This window comes from Neopelma chrysocephalum, unplaced genomic scaffold (assembly GCF_003984885.1).
Source record: "Neopelma chrysocephalum unplaced genomic scaffold, ASM398488v2 Primary Assembly neopelma1_59, whole genome shotgun sequence".
In the NCBI taxonomy this organism is placed as follows: domain Eukaryota; kingdom Metazoa; phylum Chordata; class Aves; order Passeriformes; family Pipridae; genus Neopelma; species Neopelma chrysocephalum.
In genome coordinates, this window is record NW_020897714.1 from 6,992,791 (window position 1) to 7,012,320 (window position 19,530).

Consider the following 19,530-nt stretch of genomic DNA (forward strand, 5'->3'; position numbering starts at 1 on the left):
CCTCAATCAAGTGAGAACAAACCCCACTGCTGCATCATGTTTATTTATGACATTAACTTGGAAAAGCTTGGTTTTAAGCTGCTTTTTCAAAGTAGGTGCTGTTTTAGCACTCCTGTTTGTCTGGGGACACTACTTCTGCAAGTTTCATGATGAGAATGATGTAAATGCATGTCACAAATACAGAGAACATGAACGTATGCTTTTCTTTACTTCATCTGTCTTTCTCCAAGTTTTACAGAATCCTATTAAATGCTCCCTGCTGACTCTGGAGTAAGTTTTTAATTTAGCAAACTGCACTATCAATATATCACACCTTTCTTGAGAGACCAGCTCTCAATATGTTGTAGAGAGATGGTATGAGTGCAGTGCAATGAGGGTTTATTACAGGTTGGAGAATATTCTTGGCATAATACATTTCTCTATAAGACAAACACATCTGGCCCTTTGAATAACTGAGTGTACTTCGTATTGGATGTGGCCACAATAAAGGTTTTCTAACAAGCTGACTTTTCATACACCATGCAGATCAGCTTGCCTTGGCAGGTCTAAAAATGCCTGGAATGTATTGTTTGGTTTAGGTCTAGAATATTTAAAATGTTACATGGGAAGAATATGTAAGCATCTAGTGTGGTGTTTGCCAAGTGAGAGAAGACTGGATAAATTTAAAATCAAGTTAATACAGGAAGAAAGAAACAAAATGCACTTATGTTCCCCATAGCATTCCTTTTCCCTTCTCCAATAATTTAAAGAAAACTTGAAGAATCTAGAAATCTTGAATCTTAATTCTAAGAAGAATTTCTTAAGGTATGAATCTGCCTTCGAACAATAATTCTAATGGTCTAGCAGAGATGGTAACAGTAACAAATAATAAAACAAAATAAAACTCTAGCAAGTTTAGTAGTTGAAAACTAATAATTTCAGAGTTTTGCAAGGAACACAGAGTAAGGCAATGTTATGGGAGACAGCTTGACTCCGTTGAAGTTAGCGATACAACTCTGGAGGTTCCAATATTGTTTCTTAAATAACAGTATATAAACATAAGCAATTGAAAAAAAGGTATTTTCCATATTAAAAAAATGTAAGAAGCATGTAGTTATATAAAATTAGAGTGTTTCATTTAAGCAAGGAAATAAATTACATTCTTTATGGATTTTGTATTATAAATTTAGGTTATGAAAACCATACGATATTCTGCAGTGCACCAGTGACAGGACTTGCTATATAAATTTCTGTGATATAGTATCTTACTATAAATAGAACTACTAATTATATAGCTGCACAGATAGCATACTTGTCATGCAACTGAGTCAAGTACCACCATGATTGCTGTTTTTTAAATTTCACTGTCCTTTTCCACTCACAGTATTCTATGATTTTATGATACTGCCATTGAATGGAAGTGGCCACTGAATATATGCTTTTCTTTTGATATGTTAAAAATTAAGATGGGAAAAAACTACTTTATAATTTAGCAGCTCAATGTCTTTTCAATTTCTAGAAATACTTCACTCCTACTTTTTGGTTAGTTAGCTGTTCTACTGTTCATTTCATACATGCTTGTAAGCCTAGTTTGTTTAATTAAAATGGGAATTATACTGAAATCTTTGCTGTTGAGCTAAAGGATGGAAGCCACAAAGATGTCATGTAATTGTAAATCACTAATATATTTTAATAATTTCATTATTTAATCTTGGGAATTACAAATAGACTTTATCCAATTCTATGTATCTTTTATTAATCATGGTGGATAGTAAGAAGTTAATGTACTGCCAGATTGCATTGTTCCTGGGATAAACTTGAAAGTTGTTATTTCATTTTTGTTCCACAATGCAAGGAACTGCAGGAAACATGAACACATTTATTACATCTTTGTCCTCCATGTTCCTGAGTTACTGTGAAATCATAGATTATTACACATGAACCATCAGCATCAATAAAAAGGGTTTTATGGAATGTAAATGGGAATTAATAAAGTCTAACTTTAGCTGCAATCTAAAGTTATAAAGTTCTCCATCAATGCAGATACTGACATGCAGGTGTATTTGAAAGACTTATTTAATAGATTCTCATTAAAAAGACTGAATAAATTAGTTTTACTCTTCCTATAGGGAGACATCTTCATGACTAGGATTTCAATTTTGCTGACACATCTATTCCAACTTGTAACTTGTGTTGGCATGTGTACATATAGACATGTCCTATAGAAATAGGCAAAGGAAAATTTTTGCCATGAATGAAACAGACTAAGGTCTTGGCAAGGGAAAAGGGCAGAAGCAGGAAGAAAACAAGCAACTGCTGTGAGTAGTATAACTAATTGAAAAAGTACGGTGAGGACATTCAGCAATAGGCAGCAGAGAGCATCTATTGACACACTGAAATCCAAAAAGCAGCTACACTTGCAAGAACCTTCCATATCACATAGGTACACCTGTTATAGTGGTTTATTACTTTCTACTTTCTGATCTCCTCTTTATTTGATTATTCAAGAATACACTGTTAGCATTTTTACCCTAATTCAACAGACTACTGAAGCAGCAGGTTCAGTGAAGAGGATGACTAGCAATTTGTGCCAGAACTCTCATTTGCATTACAGTCATAGCAAACTCTTGACAAATATAATTGCTGATAACAATGAAATTTAATGGAAAATTTGTGCCAGAAAAAACCCAGAAGAATGGGTAAATTGAAAACTGAAAAGAAAAGCGAAATTAAAAATGGAAAAATGACTGTGAAATGATGACCTTGACTTGTTACCACTAATTCCTTACTGAGCTGTCCAAGTCGAGCCTTCTCTTTTTTACCAAACAAACGTCCGATTGAAGACTTGATTCCTTTCTTCTTGGGAGCTTTGTGCAGGGAGTCCTGACTGCTGTTGACACTGCCAAGACCAATGCTTTCTGGCTCCAATGAAGCAGGCAAACTACTACAAAATGATGGTAAAGAAATGGAATAAATAACATGCCAACATTTTCAGGTCATTTTTTACTTTCTTCTGAGCAGCCCTGCAAACAAATTAATTAGTTATAATTTACTAATGATCCCCCAACAGGTGAAACAATCACATTTTCCTTAAATTATTTGGCAACACTGAGAGCAAAAAGATCACATTGTCTCCATCAGGCAAGACTGAAAATAAATATTTTTAATTTGCTAAGAACAATTAATGAAAAATACAGTAATCAGCCTGCTGTTTTTCTTTCTAGGATTTGCAGTATTACTACTTCTAGTAGTCATCAAAACTGTACCTCAAAACAGAAATACTCAGCATGTACTTTAGCACTGACAAACATTTTCAAGGTCATACAAGAGATAACTGGTAAGGCTTTCTATCTCATGGCATGGGAAACAGGGTCATTTTGGAATGATTAGAAAATAATATTACATAGTAAAACTGTGAAGCGCCAATTCATTTTACAAACATCTTACCTTCTGGCATCATTGTGGTATGAAGAAGGAAGTGTATGAGTCATTCTGATAGCTCGGGGTGTTGGAGGAGGAGAAGTTTCACATTTGATTGTGGCTTTATCTTCACGGCCATCTTCTTCAACGACTGCAATCTGGGGGAGAGAGACTCCATTGAGAGCAGATTAGCTTTTCAGGAATGTTTCAAGATATGCTGCATGATTTTGTCAAATGAACTGAAGCATGTAGGTTTCAAGTGCAATTTTTTGAGAAAATTGTAAGGATTCTTATTTTTGAAAGATGCTACTGGGTAAGAACAATTGCCTAAATATGGCAGCTTAAAGTATATATTTTAGAGAAATGAGAATATGCTTGTAGAAGTTCATTCCCTTAATACCAAACAGGTTGATACAGTGAAGGTCTAAACATGAAGATAACTGTAGGTGTAAATGGGTCTCTTGGATTAATAAGGATTATTCAAGTCAACAAGGTTTCTCAGGTATGTAAGAGAGAATGTAAATACAGGTATAAACATGACCACTGTCTCCACAGTGTGTTAACAGACTAGTCAGTATGCTTGAAAATAAGCATGGACAGAAAGGAATTTTATCATAGCATATAATTATTTGTCTTCTGTTATGTGAAGATAGATCTCATAATCAGTGCCAGTTGTGCAAACAATTTTATATTGCTCCAGAAGATTTCAAGGAATCTGACTTTGGTTCCTCCAGCAAGAAGAATGGTCAAAATACATTTGAAGGTAATTCTTTTGTGTCCATAATTTTTTAAAATAAGTATTCTTTCAAGTTTGTGCTGTAGAGGCTACTACTCCAATGTATCACTGGTGGGCCTTGATTCTGTGGCTTAGCTGTGATCCCTGCAAGCCTTTCCAGGTAGGATTAGACTGATTATGTTCAGAAATTGAATGAAAAGGAGATGAGGGGATGCAGTTGCTGGTAAGAGACTCAGTTTTCTAAATAGAAGAGGAATATGATAAATGTGCTTTCCCAAACTTAAAAAGAACCCCACTATCATACCTTTCTCCGATGCTTCCTTAGGTCGCTTGGCTTAGATTGGTAACAAAAGCAGCAACAACAAAAAAAGAATGATTAATAAATCTTATTGAAGCATAACAAAATACCACGCTTTTGTTGTTCTCACATTCAGAAGTGAGAAGTAGAGATTTCTTGAATGTAGTACTATCCATAATACATACTAATTATACTGTATACTTGAAGTAATAACATAAGATAATGCCTAAAATATATGCCATTCTGGAAAAGTAGTAATTTTTTTCCCTAAAGTTACACTCTCTTTCAACTTTATAAACTCACCAAAGAGTTGGACATTGCAAGCTCATAGTAGCACTTCCTTAAATAATGGCCAGTCTTTGCGAATGAAGATTTTGGAAAAGGTCTTTTTACCTTTCCAGCCTGCGCAATGGATTTTTTAGGTGAGACACAGCTTGCGCTGAACTGAGCCCACCCTTTAATCCTAAGGTTCATCTGCCGGGGCCAAGCAAGCTTGGACAATGGCAGTGAGGTCCTCAGGACGTAGGTTTGTTTAGAGTGACCTTCTCATAGATGGATGGCCTTACAGGGCTGACGAGCTCCATCTGCCCGGGGGACTGGGATTCGAACCCGGGTTGCAGCAGTGAGAGTCCCGCATGCTAACCACTAGGCCACCAGGGGTCCCTAAGTAGCACTTCCTATTTTTTGAGTTTTCATATAAATATTTAGGCTATACCCCGGAGAGATTTTTATTTAAGTTTTATCTAATTTTACAAATATATTGGTGTCACACCAAGTAAAAGTACAAAATATCACCAAACACTGTGCCTGAAAAAGTGACTGGCATTTTCACAAGATTAATACAGGTTCACCTATCTTCTGCCAAGTATTACTTGGCAATAGAAGGCTGCTAGAATGTGTCTTGTTCAACCCCCTTTGCATTTTTATTTTTGGTGGATGTCTCATTCATTTAAGGAAAGCTGAAGATACTGTGCAGAATTTATTTACTGTGTGGACCTGGGTTGTGGAAACTCATGCAGTACTGCTTCTCCGGACAACCAATATAGGGTCATCTGGCAATTTGGGCTCTAGAGACCAGGACTCTACAGAACTCTTCTCAACTCAAAGTTTCCACTTTGAGGATGTCTGACAAGCTTGTGTCTGACCCCAGGCAGTAATGAGGATATATTCAACACTGAACTCCTGCTGAAACAATGCAGGGCAAAAGAGTCTTGAAACGGTTGATGAAGGTGAGAAAAATTGCAGGCTGTGCTGCTGAGCACACCATGGGTTGCTGCTTCTACTGCTTGTGGTATGTCAACTGTTCAACTGCAACTCATACAGACATATCCATCTGAGTTTTAGCATGGTTAGAGCTGGATACCAGAGACCATGGCAACCTGAAGTACAGAGACTATGCTGTCATTTTATGTTTGAATCTGATGAACCTACTGACCCGATGCTACACTGTCCTAATCATGGCAACCAGGCAATGCAGGTATCTGCTGGAGGATCAGTTTAACCATTGCCATTTTTCTGTAGCCAGATTATTTAGTTTAAATGGCTGGGGAAATGGAGCCAAACTGCGTATTTGTGAAGTGCTGCTTTGGTGAAGTAAGTGGCAGCGTAGCAGTCTCCACATTCACCTCCTCCACAACGATCTGTGCAATCAATATTTTCCTTTCTGCTATTCAGAAGTGAGAACTGGGGGCAGAAAAGAATCAGTCACAACTGCCTGCCCCGACCTCTTCTCTGCTGTCCTTAGTTCCCAAGAAGGCAGCAAACACCATACTAAACTGGGAGGGAGTTAAACTAGATATGAGTAGTTGTAATTTCTGAGGAAAAGGTAATACTTGGCTAGATGATAACTGGCAAAAGTCCCTACTCCCAGCTGAGAAGAATGAACAGCTAAGCTCCATTCCCAGCTGCTCTTAGCAACCCTCTCTGCTAGGAGAGTTAATTTCTGCATTCTGATTGAGATCAAAGTTCATTTTCCCTCTGATAAGAGGCTCTACCTGCTTCTTCCAAGGAATGGACCACAAGGGTACACTGGGGACATTATGATTATCAGAGAAAAATCAAATAAAAAATGGGCTTACACATACCCTGTTCTACTCCCTGTATGTGGAGATCAGCAGAGTGGGCTGCTTTGATTCTCTCCTAGTGCTTAAAGGGATTAATTCACCCAGGCTCCAAACTGGTTTATAGCTCACACTGAACACTGAACCCTGCAGCTGTACTCTGATCAATAGCAGAGCTTTACATCTCAAATATGTTGACACATACTACCTTCACAGACTCGCATTGCTTCTTTTTGTCTAGGATCAAAATTAATTTTTTTGCAAATCCCTTTTCAAATCAAACCAAGTGTTTTTGAATGCGTCCTCAAAGATAATGTTAGAAATGCTTTGCATGGTAATTTCATGGCTTGATATCTATGTCTGTGCTGCTTACAATGTTGAAATATATCTGTTAAATGAATTATTAGTACTTATAAAGTATTTATTTCAAATGCATGACATGCTGTCATAAAAATGCTGCCAGTATAAAAGAGTACACATAACAAAATGTATATCCAAATGATCAGCAGTGGAAGCGGTGGAGGCTCTTAATGTCTTCTAGATATTTCCTGAAAGCTCAAACTCAACAATAGTCCCAGAGACTACTGTGTAATAACTGTATCACTTCAGAGCTTTCCATTAGTAAACATTTTTTACATGTAAGTTGATTACAGTAATTGACATGATCAGTGGCCCTTGATCCCCACATCATTATGTCCCTGGTGAATTATGCAATGCTCAAAATCATTATAACAAAGACCCAAACTATCCAAATGTCCATATGCTAGGGAATTTGCTATCTGTGTATGTATGATGAAGAAGTGAATAAAGAATTAGAGAGATGAACCAGTCATACAGTGAAAAGATTAAGTACTTAAGATGAGAAATATCACACCAAAAATTGCTGTCACAGTTTCTTACCAGTGTCATAACCCCCATTCTGTCCATCTCCCTGCCTGGACTGCGAGGGGTGAGTTTAGGAGTTGAGTGTCCGCTGGGAGGAGATGAGCTTGCAAGTGATGATGCTGTCACTGAGCCAGTAATGGAGGTACCTTGGTGGACTCTGGCTAGATTTAAGCCTTCCAGACTCACGCTGGCCACTCGGTTCTCTATCTCTTCAGCACGCAGTTCTGTTGACTCTTTCTCTTCTTGGATTAACCTTATTAAGTAAAAGAAGAATGTGGTTGCATTTCTCTCTTCATATCCCTGAAGTAAAACTAAAAACTATTTCCTTTCAAATGAGATTTGAAAGTAGAGAAAACAAAGATGAATATTGTAGGTCAACTAAAAAATAATATTAGAAAGGGTATTTTCATAATCATCAGAGTTATAAAATTATTTTTCTTAACTTCTTCATTCTCAAAACCTGTTTGAAGAATGTTCCTAACAGCAAGATTTGACGTGTGACATTTCAGTAAGCTTGTTTCTTTTGCAAAGGAGACAGTTTAGGGTAGGGAGGTTAACAATCCCTTTTACCATAGATAATTAATTCCAATATAATGTTGCCTTCATCTGATTTTCTTTTACTAAAGCTCAAACACAAACTTAAAGTCAAATGAAATTGGGCCTTTAAGAAGAAAATTGCTAAAATAATCCATATTAATGAAACAAGAGAACCTGCAAAACAAACTGTTTCATCTCTATAAGTTGATGAAAAAATGATATCTGTTTCTAAAGCACTGTGTTTTTAAGTGAATTTCATTAAAATATCTCTCTTGCTGACAAGCACTGTAAGCTTCTTAAACATATATCATCTCAATAGGATGCTTTCATTGGGTTCTTTACTTTTGGTTTTTAATTGTGATTGCACCTAGAATGGAAAAATATCTTTGAAATCAAACATTTGTTTGTAAGCCCATAAACCCATATTAAGAGTAGTCTGTTTCTGCAATGAGGAGCAAAAAGTATGAGGAATCCAGGTTTAATGAGTGAATGCAAAGTTTGGGGAGGCTGAAACTGTGAACCAGGCTTTTCAGAACAAAATGAAGCAAGTACAATAAATAAAACCATAATATATTAAAAATAGAAACCTAAAAATTCCTGTGCTGTGATAAATCTTCTTCCCTAACATCCACTTCAGAATTTGTACAAAATGGCTACAGTTCTTTTTGAAATAGGGCATGGCAGAAACTTAAAGGCCAATAATATTTTGAAAGGGAATTATAACAATCTTGTTTTCATTTTAGTAATCTGAATTCTGAATCATCTTGTATAATAAAAAAAACTAAGGTAAAATATATTTTTAATCTCTTTTGATAAATTGTTTGATATGCCCTGATCATGTTTGTCCAGAAAAAAAATACCCACAAACCAAGAAAATATGAAATGCAGTATGGTTTATATGACTATCCTTGTAGAATGATTTTTCCTGAACCATATATAAAAAAAAAGAATAGAAAATTACTTACCTTGTCCTTTAATAATTATGGTGGTCATAATAAAAGCCTATACTTCAGTATAAGTTTGGGAGTAGGGGAAATAAACCACTCTCATCAGACTTCCAGTAAAAATGGCCATATACAAAGGGCACTGTTGCTTCCTTTTTGAGATAAAACTGTACCTAACACTTGAGTTAAGATGCTAAGTTAAGTAAAACAATTATCTGATTCAGGGTGGCACAAATAGTATCCCACTATGTCACCCGCAGGCACAATTCCTCATGAGAATCCTTTACTATATTACTTCTTAAACTGAAAAAAGTGTTTTTTAAAATCAAATATAGTTGTTACATCTACAGCTTCCTAAATTGGTCACAGCGCTGATTTCTTTGTAACAACAGAAAATATGGTTAAGGTTCTCTCTTTTATATACACTATTTTAAGGAATTTACCTTCCCAACACCAGTACCAAAACCATATCTCTTTGGCTCTTTGTCTTGACAGGTGTAATAAGAAGTTTGAGAAAACAGCAGTGTAATTCTATCTGAATGAAGACATTCTGGGACCAGGAAATATGTAGGCTTGTGACAAAAAGCTTCCCTCAGAACAGAAAAGTTATTAAAATTCAATATATTCCAATAGAGTTCTCCCCTGATTAACCTTGATCAGAGAAAGACAGATTTGGCAAAAGATAATCAATCTAGTTTTGATTATATTTTTAACCACAGTATTTATGTTTATAGTATTACCAGAAAGTGCCTAATAAATTTAGTAACCTTTCCTTCATCTCTTTCTAGAAAAACAGTCACTAATCAGAGGACGTTTTTCATACACCAAGCTTTTTCAAAGTTGCCCTTCCTGAAAAACATGTAGGAATGCTTTAAACCTAAAATATTATTTCATTTATTAAAAATCACTTAATTAAAATATGTAATTTGATTCTCTATCACTTAATTAAATTTGCACAGAAATTAAGATATATTCTATTCACTACCCATTTCCAAGCACTATAATCCAACCTGGAGTATGAAAAATCATATTCTGTGTCTACAGAGAAAATCAAAACCATGTGTTAGAAAACATGGCTTATATTGGATGTCACATAGGGATAATTACCAGAAGAAAGCCCGAAGAGCACTGAAATCAAATATTTCTGATAGGAGGTTGTTAAAAGACAAAGACCTTGAAAAGAGGACTGTGAACAACAATCTATCAAATCTGCGATGTGCTAGCCTTCTCTAACTTATTTCTCTTGAATTAGTCATCAGTTCTCCACTTGGAACATTTTTTGAAAGAAATTTCTATGGTTAGAAAAGAAAGAGGCCATTGTTATCTTCACACAATCAATACTCTCCTCTGGAAAGTGGATGCATTATCAACCCTTTAAACGTACAGGTGGTTTCCTAACTTATGAATGGCACCTGAACTCAAGCACTAAAGGAAGCTTGTAGCTGTAATCGTAAGTGCATCCCAGCAGGTTCAGGCTGCATACCTGATTTCTTTATTGATTGCATCTAGCTGCTCTTGAAGCATCATGGCCAGAGTCTGGGCATCGGAATGGCCACTTGGTGACAGCAGGTCCATGGAGCTGAAAAGCGTTTCTCTATCATCATCATCGATGTCAGACATCTCAGTGTCACTTTCAAACGGATGACTGCTCAAAACACCGATCTGCTGACTCCTATTCCACTCGTGATCTCCAAGTGATTTTACCTGAGAAGGAATTAGGATGTATATGGCTTACATCAGGGAAAACAACTGCGAAGTCAAACTTCTAAAAAATGGGAAAGGAAAGAAACTAGCATTTAAAAATATTTATTCAATGATTAACTCCCCATTAATGCTTGCAATATTACTGCAAATGATGTAAAGTATTTTCACATAACTGCAAATTGTGTGTACAATTACTATCAGGAAAATTTACACAAAAAGGCACCAATAAAAGACAGATAGTCGAGTATGGTGGGTTGTTTTTTCTGCTGTTGTTTTTTTCTGGAAAAAAACCCCCAACAAACTGTAAGCTTAACAGCCTGAAATACATTCTCCTATCAGGGAATATATGAGAAGAAATTAGGGATTAACCTTTGGTTCATCTCTTCGTACTCCCATCCGGCCTCTTCTTGGTCGCCTTATCACTTTAGCTGACCGATAGTCAGACTGGCTATCAACCAGTGAGCCCACCGAGTACCTCAGCTCTGCTGATGTGTCAAGGTGAGGCCTATAAACAAAATCACATAAGTGGACTGAGAGAGTAATAGGAATAACAACAACAACAATCCAACGACTTTAAGTCGAGGAACACAGATTTCTTTGTTTAAACAAAAAAATTATGAGCACAGAAAAACTTACCATCCAGAATGGAAAAAGCAGATTTCTGGATAATTAGAACTGGCAGCTGAATGTACTATCCTGTATATTTTCCTTCTATTATTCTCCTGAATAAATATACCTGAGGTTACTCTAAGCATGTTACATGTACATGAGTGGGCATATCGATAAAGCTTTCCTGCTGTAAGTCTGTGCTCTACATTACGAAAATATTAGTGAACTGCCCTGCAATATTTAACATCGGTTAGGAATTATTCATCTTTATTTGATGGCACTTTTCAGAGTTTTAACCCTCAATTTTTCCTATAGTCCTGGTAGATCTTGGGATATTTTGGTGAGGCATATATGGGGTGACTTCAGCGTATCTTTTCTTGACTGCAAATAATGCTCCCTGGCCTTTCTGTCCTAGGTCAAACAGCAGCAGCAAAAGTCCCCTGCATGATGCAATAGAAGCATCCTAACTATGGGCCATGTAGCCAAGTCAGAAGAGCAAAAGCTCTATGCACCATTTAAGTATCCAACCTCAGAAGTAGAGACCTGAACAATTTCTGTTTCTTAACACATCAGCAATCTCCACATAAAAATATATGAATAGTATGATCACAGTAAAAGAATGAAATTTGACCAAAAAACCCCATAGGACAGTGTCCGCTTTTACCTTTTGTGTACAGTAATTATCTCAATTTTGTTCTGGTAATTGATAATATTTGGCACTTGTGGAGGAAGTTGGTAGAACAAAAGCAACAGTCCAGGTTCCAGTCTCTGGCTGCAGATATTTATCTGCTGACCAGCTTCATTATTTTGCTGAAAGCACAAACTTCTGTCAATGCAGAACTGAATACGCGCTGAGAACAAGAAGTATTTAATGCTGATAGCTTCCTATGCCTGAGAGGGCTGGTAGTTTTATGAAGTGAGATTACAGAAGGGAAAGTATACTGTTTAGTGGAACCTGCTGGATTCCCAAGACATTTAGATAGCTTATCAAGTTCAAACAGCCCTTTGATAAGGGCAAATCAGCTCCTGTTTATAGAGCACAAGCTAATGATACTCATCTATGCAGCAAGAAAGGCTGCTCTTCTCCAAAACCAAATTTGCTGCTTGTTGCAGCAGTTCAATAGCATGTATCCCTGCAAGCACTCTCAAAAAAGTGCCCATTCCCAAAGGAACAAAAATTTGAACCATTATAAGCATCGCATTTTGAATTTCATTGCTTTGCACTTCTCCATGTATAGAAAAATATTATTCCAAGAGACAGTAAAAGGTTGAGGGAAAAGCCATATCCAGGTACTGAGCAAGATGCCTGAGGACAACAATTGGCAGGCAATAGCTGAGGGAAGAAAAAAATCTAGGGAACAAGAATAACTTCGGATGATTAGAGAGCTCCCGATTTAGCCTTGGTCCGTGAGCTTTGGCTGGCAGGTTTGCTGGTAGTTTTTAGAAGTTCACATGTTGCTTGTTGTGAAAACAGCATATGGCATACAATTATCAATAAATTAACAATTTTATCTCAAGGGTTACTTTTAAGCAAGAAGGACTTTCTAGTGTGATAAATTCATTTCAGCTGTTAGAGGTTATTTTTATGGCATTTGCCTTACTCTTGTTTCCATTTGATTTTACGCCAAAAAGAGTCATAATGTTTAATTTTCTGTTACGGTATTTTCAGATGTCTCTGAATACTGCCTTCATCTTTAGCTGAAATTCTGTGGCCTTTTGCTATGCACTAAGCACAGCTGAGTTATGTCATGCTAATAAAAAACAAATAGATATAATTGATAGAATAAATATGATCATAAATATGCTGATGAATTACAGCATTAAAAATGATAGTTTCAAATTTATTTTTAAGATCTGGGAAAAAAGTAGGGTATTTAGATATACCTTTCAAAATATTTCATAATTTGAGAGTCTTTCCTTAATCTCAGTAATATTTCAGTGTATACTCACTGATATTATGCCCCATTTACTTATCAAAAAAGTGAAAAGCAACAGCAATAATCATTGCAAAAATTTTTACATTTTTAAAGAAATACATAACCATATTTATATGTGGTTTGAACAAATCCCTGCTGCAAAGGCTTGACACTTATATTTATGTTCAATTTCAACTCAAAGTGAGGAAACTTTCGTCTTTAAATATTACCTTGACAAGGTGGGTTCGATTAAAGAACCAGCCCTCAATTTCATTTGATCCAGTTCAGATCTCAGTTTCTCAATTTCTTCGGCAAGTCTTTCCTGGAAATAAGAATAGTAAGAAATACAAAATACATTTACTTTAGGAGATATTATTCTCATAAAGTTAAACAAGTAAGAAAAGATACACTGAACATAACACTGACTATAATAAGAAAAGGGAGCTCAATTGAGTCTTGTTACTGCTAATAAGATGTATGCATCAAGAGGAGACTGTAGGTGCGATTGCGCAAGATTTTGTAGCGGAAAGCTAGAACTCAATTTCACTTAGGAAGACTGTAAAGTGCCTTCTCAACCGAGTTAGATGGGTTTTTTTCTTCTGCATTTCAGAGAAAGTTGCAGGGAGAGACTGTGAGCAAGCTCTCTCTCTCCCTGGTATGCAGAGAGAAATAACATGTTTGCAGAAGTGTACAAGGCCTCCTTGGGCTGGAGAGGGTGGGGGAGGAGAGAGAAAAGATACAAAGAGCCTTGGAGAAGGCGTGTGTGTGCAGCATCCTTAAGAAGTGGTCCTTGCATCTGAAATAAACCTTTTTTAATCCTTCCACTGCCTTGGCATTCTTGGGAAGAATACCTGGGTATGTTTTACCTTACAAGGTGATATAGCACTCTACTACTTTACCACTAGCTGGAAGTGTTGGTAGGACAAGTTTGTCCTTGAAACTTCTTTTTTTCCTCTTGTGAAGCCAGGGTGAGGAAAAGAACCAACACTGATTTGTGCACTGTGCCAGGCATAGTTCAACATGTGACACACCATTTTCCATTTGCAAGATTAATGGTTGGACTTGGTGATCTTCAACCTTTTCCAACTTAAATGATTCTATGAGAGTATGAGATTGCATACCGGCCTTTTTATTTACTGACAGAGACACAGACTTAGAGACAACTGCATTTTAGGTGATTTGTTGAACTACACTTATACTTCTTGCTGTTGTTGAGTTGACGAAATTCAAATTGTACAAATAATTATCATCTACTAATAAAGTGAAATCAAAGAATTTTAAAAGAAACTAAGAAAGAATGTGATATGAAGATATAACACTGCTGTTCCTACAGTTCAAAATGTTCAGTATTACAAAGTCCTGGCAAGGATAAGGATCTGCACCTAAGTAATATCAGATTCAGTAATTATTAGTACCAAATTATTATTATTATTAATGAGACATTACTATAGTGGTATTACAGTATTTCTTGGTTGAATAGAATTACTGAGATGACTGATACTCTACTTGTAACATTTGCCAATTATTTAGAGATTATTAGTATCTGCTGTTATATCCATTTGAAATTGCTTCATCAGTTTCTTCATCAAAATGGAACACATAAACCCTTCAAAGTGGGAAACAAAAGCTCTGGGTCTGAATGTGTAGTGATAGGACAATGGCTTTAAACTGAAGGAGGGTAGGTTTCAGATATTAGGAAGAAATTCTTTACTGTGAGGGTGGTGAGGCAGTGGAGCAGGTTGTTTAATCTTGCTGCCTTTCTACAGATTATCCAAATGTAGATGAAAATAGCAATTTTTTGAATGCCTTGAAGGCCTTGATTTTGGATGCCATATGATATATTTATATTACTATTGAATGGAGCTATATTTTTATAATTCCATACACTTGCTTTTAAATGGATTTGATACATTGCAAAATCACTTCTGTGAATCTGAATACAGACATATTTGAGTATCCTACTGTGCTCAAGGCAAGAATAACTTCAAAATAAAGTCCTAGTGTTTGGGATTGGGACAAATATTTATAATCTATTTGACTGATTCACTACATAGTGTTAGGGGTTAATTTGCAATGAATGAAGAAAGGCCACCTTCATCTATATTTAGCATAATGCCACTGCATCTGTAAGGAAGAATTTTATCAAGAAATTATATTCTTCACTATGAAAGTGCAACCAGTTATGCATACATTTCTGTTAAACAAGACTTTTTCAGAACTAAAACTCATAGAACTAAAACTCCAGAGCCAGTGAAATTAATATGAATTTTGGTATTGACTTCATAAGGCTAGGATATCAACCATGAACTTAGCTCAGAACAATCATTAGAGACCTTCTAAGGCTACTTACAGCATTTGGGTAATTAAAGGAATTATCATTGATGTCAGGAAGATTTTACATGATATTTAGATAATTAATATACCATGTACATATCTCCAAATAATAAATATACATCTTTTGATAAATACAGATAATACCACAATATTCTATAGTACCTTGTCATGTAAGGACTCTTCCAAATTTTTCCTGAAACTTTCAGATTCTTGAATCAAAACATTCTAGAATAAAATGAAGAAAAAAAAACAAACAAGAAAGAAATTAGAGATATGCTAATATATCAGATATCACTATATACATGTAGTCTCTGTGTACAAGTTTGCAAAGTTCATATACACTCGACTTTAAAAGTATTTAATGCTTCGGTTACATATTAAATTTTAAATGCTGGAGAGAATTCAAATATGTAGGACCATGTGTTTTCTAGAACAGCAAAAACTGCATCTTCATTCAACTGAGCAACTGTCTTGTTCTTGCACAGCTATTTCTCCCAGCTTCTTGACAAGCCTATTTCTTGCTCCATACAACATTTTGTTTCAATGATCTAAACCAGTAAAACATCATCTGACAGGTTCTGAAATATCCTTCTGAAAAGATACTGAAACATTCCCCTCAGATCAGACTGAAGGTGAATAAGTAGAAGAGGGAGAGATTAAGGAGGGCAAATATAAATTTGGTCAGGGGCTTTGAATTTTGCAGGACCACTTTGTCTCCTGTATTGGGTCTGGCTGAGCTGGAGTTCATTTCCCCACAGTAGCCCTCATAGTGCTGTGCTTTGCATTGGCAGCTAGAAGGGTGTTGATAACACACCAGTGTTTTGGCTGCTGCTGAGCACAGCATCAGCACTGTAACATTCCTTCCTTAGTAGAGGGCAAGATCCTGGGAGGGGACCCAAGTAGGCCAGCTGACCCAAACTAACCAAAGCGATATTCCAGACCATATGATGACAGCTCAGATATAAAAGCTAAGGCACAGAGCGGGGGGGGACATTCATTGTCTCCAATAGCTGCCTGCTGAGGAACTGTTATGCATACTGAAGCCCTGCTTCTCAGGAGTGGCCGACCATCAACCATTGCTGCTCATGGGAAGTAGAGAATAAACCCTGCTGTCTTTCTCTTCTCCGTGTGCAAGCTTCACTTTGCTTTTTGCTTTAAGTAAACTGCCTTATCTCAACCCACGAGTTGTTTACTTTTTTCCACCTTACTCTCTCCCCTGTCCCTCTGGGAAGGGGAGTGATAAAGTAGCTGGGAGGGCACCTGGCATCCAGCCAAGGTCAACCCACCACATCTCCTATCACAGGAAACTTGTAAACAACATTCCCTCTCCAAGGGTGGATGCTCTTTCTTCTGTGTTGACAGCATTTTACACTTCCCAGAGGAAGTGAGGTAAAATCAGCAGGTTAAATAAGGATTGACAGCACATCTGAAATGTGGTCATTCCTTAGTTCTTGTCTACTTTCTCTCATTGCCTCATACCCTTGGCTGATAAAATGGGAACTCAAAATGTTCAGCGTATTTGCAGTACTTCTGGAAAGACACTTGAGCGAACTCTTGAATTAAGAGTTGAATGTGTAAGTTAGACGATATTTGTGGTAGTATTTGGTAATACAAAATCAGCCTCCATCCTCATAAAAGTAGAACATGCAGCAAAACGTTTATTAAGATAAACCTTATACTGCTCTTTGCACTGTACCTTTTCTTCAAGTGCTGCCATTCTCTCTTTTAAGTGTAGTTGCAGACGCTCATTGGATTCTGTCAAAAGTCTGTCTACAGTATCCGATAATCTTTTGTTGTGCTCCTCATTCATTTTTTCTCTTTGCCTTGCCTTTAATGTAGAAGAGACAGATTGGTAGGGTCCAAAATTACCCACTACAGACTCGCATCATTAAAAAATAATAAAAAAACATGGTAACTATAACCTTCTAAAAAAAATCCACTGGAAATGTAATCACAGTTACTGATTAATGCACATTCATTTCTGAAACAGCAGAACACTTTCAACTCTGAAACTAGGTTTAAATTAGTATATTAAGATAGGTAAGTAAAGTGGGAAGATGCTACCATTACTGTTATAAATAAAACATTTACTAGCAGGTAGATTTGGGTGCTGGAGTGCATCATGGCTAGGCTTCGCGAACGAAGATTTGGGAAGGGCTCTACCCATTTTTCATGCAAGCGCGTTGGTGGCTAAAAAGGCCAATACGAGAAAGGCAAGTCCGGTTGCAAAAGACACAGCAGAAAGACTCCTTAGATGGTATATTCTGCAAGGTTCGATTCTTTCTGCGTTGTCTTTTCTCCTCAAGAGTGATCCTGCGTGCCTTCTCAAAAGCATCAGCAGCGTTATAAATGGTCTGTCTCCAGGCCTCCCGATTAGAGGCCAGAGTGGACCAGTTATGGTGATCAATATGCCCGAGGCTGAGTTGTTGCTTCAGGGAGTCCTTGTATCTTTTCTTTGGAGCTCCTCTCTTGCGGCAGCCAGTGGCAAGTTCACCATAGAGCAGGATCTTAGGGAGGCGGTGGTCCTTCATCCTAGAGATGTGCCCTGCCCAATGCAGTTGCGTTCTCAGGAGCATGGCCTCAATACTTGTGATTGCTGCCTGTTCGAGAACAGATGTATTGGTCACATAGTCTGACCAATGGATGTTAAGGATTGTACGGAGGCAGCGTTGATGGAAGCGTTCTAGGAGACGCAGGTGGTGGCGGTAGATGACCCATGATTCGGAACCATATAAAAGAGTAGACAGCACTATGGCTCTGTAAACACTGATCTTGGTGCTTTTCTTCAAGTGTTTATTACGCCAAACTCGTTTATGGAGTTTTCCAAAAGCACTGTATGCCTTCGCTAACCTATTGTCTATCTCCCCGTCAATCTTACCATCTGAGGAGATGAGGCTGCCTAGGTAATTAAACTGTTGGACTGAATTGAGTTCTGACTGGCCGATGGTGATGTGGGGACGGTGGGGGACTTCCTGAGGTGCAGGCTGATGGAGAACTTCTGTCTTCTTTAAGCTGACTTCCAGCCCAAAGAGCTCAGCAGCCTCTGCAAAGCAGGATGTTAAACGCTGCAGAGCTGCTTCTGTGTGGGCAACAAGGGCGGCGTCATCAGCATAGAGCAGCTCCCGGACAAGATGGTTTAGGGTCTTAGTATGGGCCTTCAGTCGCCTTAGGTTGAATAGGCTTCCATCAGTACGATATCGAATGTAGATACCGTCCTGATCATCGAGGTCTGCCGAGGCCCTTTGAAGCATCATACTGAAAAAGACTGTGAATAGGGTAGGAGCGAGAACGCAGCCTTGTTTCACACCGTTCTTTATTAGAAAGGGCTCAGAAAGTGTGTTGCCATATCTGACTTGGCCGTGCTGATCCTCATGAAGTGAGATGATCATTTTAAGGAACTTGGGGGGACAACCTAAACGTTCCAAAATCTGCCAAAGACCTTTTCTGCTCACAGTATCGAAAGCCTTGGTGAGGTCGACAAAGGTTACATAGAGACCTTTGTTCTGTTCCCTACACTTCTCTTGCAGTTGTCTGAGAACAAATATCATGTCTGTGGTGCTCCTGTTGGCTCTGAAGCCACACTGACTTTCAGGTAGAATTTTTTCTGCTATAGCGGGTATTAGTCTGTTCAGGAGTATTCTTGCCAAGATTTTGCCAGCAATGGAGAGCAGAGTAATACCACGGTAATTTGAACAGTCTGATTTAGTACCTTTCTTCTTATACAAGGTGATGATGACTGCATCACGAAGGTCTGAAGGTAGTTCGCCTAGTTCCCAACAGCGCACCACAAGCTCATGAAATTTAGCATGGAGTGCAAGGCCCCCATGTTTCCAGACTTCAGGTGGAATTCCATCAACCCCAGCTGCCTTGCCGATTTTCACCTGCTGTATGGCCTTGAGGGTTTCTCCTAGAGTGGGGGCAGTATCCAATTCGTATTTCACTGGTTGTTGTGTGATGGACTGAATTGCTGAGTCTTGTACTACACGGTTGGTACTGAAAAGAGTCTGAAAGTGTTCAGACCATCTATTCAGAATGGAGGTTTGATCTGTCAGAAGCGTTTGACCATCTGCACTGAGTAGTGGGCTTTGGACTTGGTATGTAGGCCCGT

At 37.6% G+C, this 19,530-nt stretch overlaps 1 protein-coding gene across 17 annotated transcripts in view; it reads right to left on the bottom strand.

The window, feature by feature from the left end:
• PPFIA2 (PTPRF interacting protein alpha 2) overlaps nucleotides 1-19,530 on the bottom strand; it is a 342,104-nt gene that overhangs the window by 37,272 nt on the left and 285,302 nt on the right. For all 17 annotated transcript variants that reach the window (XM_027679792.1, XM_027679790.1, XM_027679791.1 and 14 more), the window contains 9 exons: nucleotides 17,119-17,250; nucleotides 15,585-15,647; nucleotides 13,319-13,410; nucleotides 10,933-11,068; nucleotides 10,343-10,563; nucleotides 7,394-7,631; nucleotides 4,440-4,469; nucleotides 3,427-3,557; nucleotides 2,769-2,923 (listed from right to left, as the gene is read on the bottom strand). In XM_027679792.1, coding sequence (XP_027535593.1) covers nucleotides 2,769-2,923; nucleotides 3,427-3,557; nucleotides 4,440-4,469; nucleotides 7,394-7,631; nucleotides 10,343-10,563; nucleotides 10,933-11,068; nucleotides 13,319-13,410; nucleotides 15,585-15,647; nucleotides 17,119-17,250 — 1,198 coding nt within the window. The remainder of the gene's footprint in view (nucleotides 1-2,768; nucleotides 2,924-3,426; nucleotides 3,558-4,439; nucleotides 4,470-7,393; nucleotides 7,632-10,342; nucleotides 10,564-10,932; nucleotides 11,069-13,318; nucleotides 13,411-15,584; nucleotides 15,648-17,118; nucleotides 17,251-19,530) is intronic.